Source organism: Branchiostoma belcheri, unplaced genomic scaffold, assembly GCF_001625305.1.
Source record: "Branchiostoma belcheri isolate BF01 breed outbred unplaced genomic scaffold, Haploidv18h27 scaffold12, whole genome shotgun sequence".
Taxonomy (NCBI): Eukaryota; Metazoa; Chordata; class Leptocardii; order Amphioxiformes; family Branchiostomatidae; genus Branchiostoma; species Branchiostoma belcheri.
In genome coordinates, this window is record NW_017802602.1 from 3,097,736 (window position 1) to 3,106,465 (window position 8,730).

Below are 8,730 nucleotides of genomic sequence, written 5' to 3' on the forward strand. Positions count from 1 at the left end.
AAAACCATCAATTTGAAATGTCCTTCACCTTCCAATGTATTCCCAGTGCAGCATTTACATGTTCTTTCCTTAAATAGGCAAAGTTTTTTTTTATCTGCCCTTTCCTATTTCTAGCGAATGATCACCTACTGTTTTTTTTGACTGACAAGACCTATGGAAGGCCCAGTATCAGAAAGCGAACGAAGCTTGAAAGATACCAAAAATAACTTCTGCTTCAATTAGACTTAATGGCGACATCTGGACCACTTCTGGAGCCGTAAATTGAAAAGCCCGTCTTGCTGTAGATTCCCTGCAAAGCTACGAGTATGTATGTCCGGTCTGATGCGCTCTCTATAATTGTACTAAGTCTTATAATACGGGTACGGAAGTACTGTTTTGGGTGGTTGAGTTCTGTGTTGTGTCTTTTTTGTTCTACCTACAAGATTTGATTCCATAGTGGGTGGGAGGTGATTGTAACAGTTGATTGATAAAAAGGTCACGCCTGAAGGTGACCCAGGGAGTACGAGAAGGTTGATTAGTTGGTTGGTTGGTAGGTTGGTTGGTTGGTTGGTTGGTTGGTTGGTTGGTTGGTTGGTTGGTTGGTTGGTTGGTTGGTTGGTTGGTTGTTTGGTTGGTTGGTTGGTACGAGAAGTAATTCAGGACGTGGTGTAATACCCGATTGAATAACATCATACAGTCCCCTTCACAGTATCAATACATTCACGAAAATCCAAAACACTTTTCGGAGGTCTGTGAACTTGAAGGTCACGACATCCCTAAATACTTCCCGGAAATCTGAAATCTTCGGTTTCTTGTTTCAGGTGAGCTTCTCCAACCCCGGACTGGTTATTTCGGGCGCCATGACACTCGCTGTTGATGACGTCAACAGGAACCCCTCCCTGCTGCCCGACATGAAGCTAGAATTCGTCTGGAACAACACTGAGGTAGATACCCTCCCACCCAACATTTTTTTCAGACTGATTTATGAGCATAAGACTCAAAAATTATTTATGGTTCATTCGCAGTAAACTTTGAGTACTGACTTGCTAATCAATGTACATTTCATTTTAAAAATCTAAAAATTTATACTATAGCACATAGTGGAGTTAAAATACAGATACATTAGAAAGAATCCATATAAGGCAATAATTTGACATACTAGTACCTACAACTGTTAAAAATTACGACTAGAAGAACGGTTAAAAGGTATGAGTTAGCACATGCGCGCTACAAATACGTCAAATAGCTTGTCTGGTACATGCCCAAACTTCACACTTCAAGTATATCTCAGCATCACTGGCAATTTTCAGTCATGTAAAACGTATTCGGGAATAAGGGCAAAGTTGAAATGCTGAAAAACAAAACATATTTCAGTGTTAACAATTCTGTAACATCTAATCCTTCTTAAAATGAATGGTCTGAAAACGCCTTGCTTGTATCGCATAAGGTTCGTGGGTGAATTCATAATTTTACTGAAGCCGGAGTCATCCAGAGGAAAACTAGCTCGCCCCACGAGTCTGCGAGTTCTATGGGGAAATTTTCGGCAGTAATATAACCGGTTTCTTCTCGATCACTGGTTTCTTCGCGATTTTAGGAGATCGGTCAATTTTCTCAAAATTACGCTCAACTCCTTTGAGATTTTGAAATTCGGTGACCTGATGTGGAGATCAACAGATTTATCATAATTATCCCCCTTGAGCATGAATTTTACTGGATATCTTTTATGACTTTGACTTTATTCGGATCCACATTTAGCGTACACTCACTCACTCACGTGCACTCACTCACTGGGTCGAGCTTCCCTCGGCTCCAACGATAGCTCTCCATCCCTTCCTATCCTTCATTTCTACCATCGGGTTTTTCCTGTCGAGCTGGGTGTCGTCCATTAATTGGTTAATGTAGTTTCTTGCTGGACGACCTCGACTTCTTTTTCCATGTGAGGGTCCTCACAGTAATAACTGGTGTATGATTTCATCCTCACTTCTGTAGCAGTGTCCGATGAACCTCAACCTTCGTTTTCTTATTGTTTCGCGTACAAACTGTAGCTATTTTTCCTGTGATCCATTCTGACATGTACACACATACGACACACAGCAAATATACATCATTCTCGTTATGAAAAAAAGGTTAAATGCCTTGTTTAACCCGTGTACAGGGGTATGAAGACGGATCTATCCGCGCCCTGACTGACCAGTGGCGGGACGGGGTGGTCGCGTTCTTCGGTCCGGGAGAGACCTGCACTACCGAGGCACGGATAGCCGCCTCGTGGAACGTACCCATGATATCTTACGTAAGTACAAATGTATGCGACCTGTCTTCTGTACACAAACAAAGGTAGCTAAACATTTCCTCAAATGTTTCCTCAAGGAAACACTCTTTATTTCCTAAGACACATGCATAGAAATTGTTTAGAAAATCTATTCCAGGTACTAGTGTCTAATTCTCTATTGCTCAGGCTTCAGCATGTTTTAGCACATATTTGGCACAGCAACAGAAACGTTTTCCGTTGTTTTGTTGTTCATTTAGGTCTTTTAATGGGATAGGAAATTGTTCCTGAGCAGTCTTCGTTACCCTTTTAATTGCCTCTCCTATTAGTCCTTACTTCCAGTGGGTCACGCTTGTCTCTATCATAATGTTCAATGTTGTTTCAGCCTGTACCAGGTAGCCTGTACCTTTGACGGGCCGTCTACCTTGTTTTTGTTGTTTAATATTAATAAACATTTAGAGGTTTATTAATATTAAATGAATGAAAGACCTTTATTGTACGTTTGTGTTCTAACAAGCTAAGCACAGGTCATGAATAGACAAGGAAAAGCATACAGCAATAATACTTAAACTATACATACTAATGTGAACTACTATTTACATTGTTCGACTTCTTCTCGCTTCTTGACGCAGTTATAGATGTACGAGCATATAGAACTAGTGATACATGATTTGTCAAGTTTCATAAGAAATATGAATTTTTCTGATTCATATTAAACGATAGATGTTATGAGGTGACCATTGAGTTAACATAAATACCCACCTACATTTCCAAATCCCCGCATATCGGCCATAGCTACATTTTGACAAAAGATTTAAAACTATACATGTTAGACAGTCACCTGTCCATGTTGGACAGGTGAATGGCCGCGGCAACTCTTCTCTTTCCAATTTCTCGAAATGCAGCTGTTTACATCCATCGTCAGCGCTCCCCTGTCATTCAATTAAGCTCTATGTCCTCCAGACTTGAATGAAAAGGTTAAGCAGCCTTGAGCTGTTCCTGACGATCCTTTATTTTGTATCAACACACGCGGACCTTTCCTCCTAAGAATCCTCTAGCTATTTGTTCCTGGCTGTCTTTTATGTATAGTATCAAATAAACCACGCGTACGTTTCCTACTTCCTACTACTTCCTACACCTTCGGCCATTTCCCTAATAGGATAAATTAATTGCAGGCCTCTCGAAACTCGATATCCCGTAATATCCTGTCCATAATTTTCACCTTCAGCCATTTTTCTGATAGGATTAATTAATTATATAAGCCTCTAGAAGCTCAACATCCTGTCGATAATTTTTACGCACTCGGAAAACCCCAAAATAGGAAGCCATTTTGCCTGAAGTATAGTAAGGATATGATCCTCACGAAATGGGACTGGCATATACCTGTACATTGCTTCTTTTGGCCAAGACTGTAGAATAATTGCTGTTACATGATAACATGATAATATAAAGTTGACTGAACCATCATGATTCAGGAATATTACATCTGTGGTAAAAAAATGCAAGAAAATTCTAAATATGCTTATTTCCCCTTTCAATTATAAAATAAACGTGTTTTGAATTACTGTGAAATAATCCAATTCGTTTTTACATCCTAGATTCATTTTTCAGTTGTAAAAATCAACAATAATGTTTGCTTCGTATGCTTTATTAAAAACTGACGTTTTTAGCATGGCATGCTGATTTCCAGATTTGAACACTACTTGAAGTGTTAAAAAGTCCTCTCTTAAGGTCCTAACATCCGGCGAACTTATTAAGACGATTATACAGTACACTGTGAGAAAAATATACTCGTGCCCTCGAGCACATCTTGTACAGAATAACAAAACATCTTACACACATCCGTCCACCGGAGACTATCATCAGGAAGATTCCTATCAGAAGCCGTTAGATCTGAAGTGCTCTCATCATCACTTGCCTTGATCGAAGATGAAGCCCCTAAGTTGTAAACAGCTCTTCTCTAGATCATGCTTGAAACATGTGCAGACGGGTCTTGTTTCTATTGCAGAGACCTTCACCTTTGTCATATCATCCATAATATAGCACACTTTAAGGTGGCTTATATCCAAGAAAAGGTTCAATTTGTGGTAGTGGCGCTTTCCTTGGTGCTGAAAACCTGGTGCTGATCACAGCTTTCATGTCATGCGGAAATCTCTTGCAGTTGCATGCGCATTTCAAGCAGTGAGCCGGCTTATGACTCATTGAGGCCTTGGAGAATTTCTCCGGTTTGAATTAACCTCTAGGTTCAGCGATCTCAGTTTACCAAGTCGAAAGCCTTCAGGAAATTGAAATGACATATATAGAAGTTAAGTTTGCGTTATTGCAGCTCTAAGAACCATCTAGACACGTTGAGTTCACATTGCCCCAGGCATATGCAAAGAGGAGGCATGAACAAAAATCCATCTGTACCAGTTTTCATTCTCGCTAGAGTTTATTGTACTCTTCCGACAGAGTCAATTAACTTGGCCCGGCATTCTTAATGTTCTAGCCGGATACATATTAGCATGCCGATCATGGTTTGGTAAGAATCTGAATACACAAGTGTGCATGCGCTTAATTCGTATTAATTCTAATAGTTTAAACTTTCTCATTATGAGACCTCGGACGTGCATTGGACTATTGATAAGCGATTAAAAGGTTTGAAACAGACAACGAAAACCCTTTGATTCATGAAAGCACGTTCGCCAAACCTTTAGTGTTATTCAGCTATTCTATTAGAAGTAGAACGTTACATAAGAATACTCAATCATTATGGTATAAAGCTAGAGCGCCTTGTGAGCCTCTTAGAAACGTCCAATTTAATAGTAGCCTGAACAGAGTGCACTTGACACGTAACCTCCGGAAAGATCTGAACCAGCACAGTTTTCTTATCTTTAATGATCTGAGCTTTCAAGACGAATGAAGACGTTCTATATCAGTGAGTTTTCGGATGAAAAGAATATCAGACGGTAACTTCAATCGTCAGCTGGAGGAAAGTTCTAGACGTTTATCCTCGGATAATACGTTTTAAAGTGTACCCAATGCAGTTTGAAGGCTTGAAAAACAGATTTTATGAAGATTTCAGAAGTCGATATTCTAGTCACTTATCTGCATAGTATTAGTGCAATAACACCTTTCCAACGCATATCGATAAAGCCCAAACCCTCTCAGAGCTCTGTGAACTTGAATGTCACGAAAACCTAAATTACTTCGCGCAAGCCCTTGAACTTGAAGGTTAGGAAACCAATAAAAAAACTTCATGTTTACTGTTTTTTAAGATGTGTTCCGAGTACCCAGTGTCCGACAAGTCCCTGTGTCATTAGCCTCTGTACGCTTGAAGAAGCCACACAGGCGAAACCGGTCGTGTGACAGGCTGAATAAAAGTTCTAAACGGTAACTATGCGGCTCCAGATGTCTTATTGAGGGACGACTGCGTGTGCAAGATGTCGGTTAGCTTGAGTAATGAATCCCCTCTACTATATACAATAAAAAAACATGTTTACTGTTTTTTAAAGATGTGTTCCGAGTACCCAGTGTCCGACAAGTCCCTCTACCCGACCTTCGCCCGGACCCTGCCGCCGGACACACAAGTCTCCAACTCCATCCTCGCACTTCTGGAGAACTTCGGCTGGACCAATGTCACCCTGGTGGTCTCAGAGACAGGTCAGTATCAAGCTCAAGGTCAAGACGTCTTGAAATTGAAAAGATCTTCAGCGAGACGAACATGCTTCTTGAATTAGGTAGAACCGTTTTTGCCCGGAACTTTTCATTCGGATTCACACATCGCTGACTTCTGTAGGATTTTGGTATGTAATTATTGGAGGATACGACGATGTCAGTATCAAGTTCAAGGTCAAGACGTCTTGAAACTGAAAAGATCTTCAGCGAGACGAACATGCTTCTTGAATTAGGCAGAAGCATTTTTGACCCAAGCTTTTCATTAGGATTCACACATCGCTGACTTTAAACAGTGGGATTTTGGTATGTAATTATTGGAGGATACGACGATGTCAGTATCAAGTTCAAGGTCAAGACGTCTTGAAATTGAAAAGATCTTCAGCGAGAAGAACATGCTTCTTGAATTAGGCGGAATCGTTTTTTGACCCAAGCTTTTCATCAGGATTCACACATCACTGACTTCTGTAGGATTTTGGTATGTAATTATTGGGGGATACGACGATTTCGTGAAGACTCTTCGCCTTCCTTGATGTATCCCAATCCTATTTATCTCACGTTAGCGACCTTTTAGCCTCGCGACCCGGTGGGAATTTTAAGTAGAGTTTACAAAGATGTCTCTATAATGCGTATTCTGTGTGATTCAGTACACATCAGAGGATAACATAGATTGGAGTGGGAGAATTGAGAGATATGGCCGGATATGAAATGGTATGAAATAAAATAAAATGGGAGGGAATGAATATCATTTAGGTTGGCGTTTGTAGCCCAAGTTCGTGGCCTAACCGATTTAATCTGGTTAGACTTTTCTGTGAATCTGAACCGCCCAAAACACATTGAAACCCGTCAGATATTAAACCACCTCTCATATTTCACAAAGTTCAAGCTAACCGGTTTGAAATTTTGTAGAAAAATCCAGTTTAAATCCAAGAAACGTCAATGTTAACGGACCTACATTACTCATTAGTTTATGATTGATTTGAGTCCAATGAAATTGAATTCGACAAAACTAGTGTGAAGGGATCCATTACATGTAGATTTATCTCCAGTTGCTTTAAAAAGAGAGAAGAAATTTCCAAGACAACTAGACTAGACATAATGTACTTTCTATGAGTTTTTGAGACTTTTACGTTAACCTTTTATGCCTTTATATTAATACATGTACTATGTTACTATCCATAAGCATGATGTAACACCATATTCGTATGTGTGCATGGGCATGAACATGCAAGAAAGATAAAGGAATGCTTTGTTATTAGAAAAAATTCCGAAACTTGTGATTAGCCCACTCGATTGTAACATTTTATCATAGACTTGTGCTATTCCTTATTATTTGAAAAATTATGATATAGATTTGTTAAGTTTTATTCGACATTAGGTCTTATTCCACACACTTACTTTATTGTTGTTACTCTCTCTTTATGTAGTTTGCCATACATTGTACCATGTGCAATTGTCGTGCAATAACGTTCTTCTTATATCTGACCCTGTAGAAACGTGGAGAAGCGTTGCGGCGAACCTGTGGGAAGTCCTGCCGTCCTACAACATCACCATCGCCTTCCAGATGGAGTTCGCCCACCCCTACCTACCCGGGCTCAGTAAAGGACAGGACGGCAGGGACCCGCTACACAGGATAGTGGACCAGACGTACATCGATACTAGGAGTAAGTTTTTTTATTTTTTTCAACCTTAAGTTAACATTGAAGACGTACAGAAAGCAACAGTACACTCTTCGGCCAGGGCCGCTTTTCAAGAGTTCAAGAGGAGGTAGGTCAGGGGTCTTTTACAAATGCTTCGGTTCAGTTACAATAATCGGCCATAGAAATACAATGTAAATACATACAATACAAATCCATACAAAATTCAAACATTATCTACTTTGATAGTAGTGATAAGTGTATTGCAGACACATGTTGATTGCATGCACATGTAATGCGTATGTAATAATGATAAATACAATGATTTTAAGAACTAGTCCCAACATTTTGTTGCATTCTAAAACATATATAGAACTAGTTTGCTATCCTTTTGCTATATTTTGCTTCAAAGAAGCCACGAAACAAGCTTCACTGGGTCAGTCTACTGAGGAAGACCAGAGTGACTGGTCGAAAGCTCTAAGTGAGAGAATTTTTGTGTTGGACCAAAAGTTTTAACTTTAAACATGTGTTCTCTTGTCGTTCTCCAGTATACATCGTGCTGGGGAAGTACTTCGAGGCGTTGGAGTTCGCCCACTACATGTACGAGATGGGCCTGCTGGCGGGAGGGGAGTACATGGTCATCACTGTCGAGTTAGATCAGGAGTACAGCCGAGACTTCCCACAGAGTCTCATGCAAGGTCAGAAGGCAATCAAATTTCCCATAAAAAGTGTTGTACTATTGGTGCTTTCCTTGGTGCTGAAAACATGATGTTGATCCCCGCTTTCCTGTCAAATGGAAAGGTTGGGCAAATGCAGTTGCACTGTTGTAACTGTTTTTGGCATTGAAAATATGCAGGGCAGTGTGATTAGGCTAATGTTTTTGAAAATCGAGCGCCATTCTACTACACAGATTTTAGTGTATGTGTGCAGCTCACAGACGAAAATACCAGAAGAAGTTCAAGAAACTTGGCTTGAGCTGCCAAAATTGAAATGTAAATCAAGGACACTAACATTTTGAAAACTACCTTCTTGCTTGCTTGCTTGTTTGCTCGATGTGTGAGTGAGTGAGTGAGTGAGTGAGTGAGTGAGTGAGTGAGTATGAGTGAGTGAGTGAGTGAGTGAGTGAGTGAGTGAGAGAGTGAGTGAGTGAGTGAGTGAGTGAGTGAGTGTAGAGTGAGTAGGAGTGAGTGACTG

The 8,730-nt window shown here is 40.2% G+C and overlaps 1 protein-coding gene across 1 annotated transcript in view; it reads left to right on the forward strand.

Moving 5' to 3' along the window:
• The window catches only part of LOC109462683 (guanylate cyclase 32E-like), a 42,005-nt gene that overhangs the window by 1,587 nt on the left and 31,688 nt on the right, over window positions 1-8,730 (forward strand). The window contains exons 2-5 of the mRNA XM_019759243.1: window positions 801-923; window positions 2,135-2,269; window positions 5,740-5,887; window positions 8,085-8,234. Of these exons, the coding sequence (XP_019614802.1) occupies window positions 801-923; window positions 2,135-2,269; window positions 5,740-5,887; window positions 8,085-8,234 (556 nt within the window). The remainder of the gene's footprint in view (window positions 1-800; window positions 924-2,134; window positions 2,270-5,739; window positions 5,888-8,084; window positions 8,235-8,730) is intronic.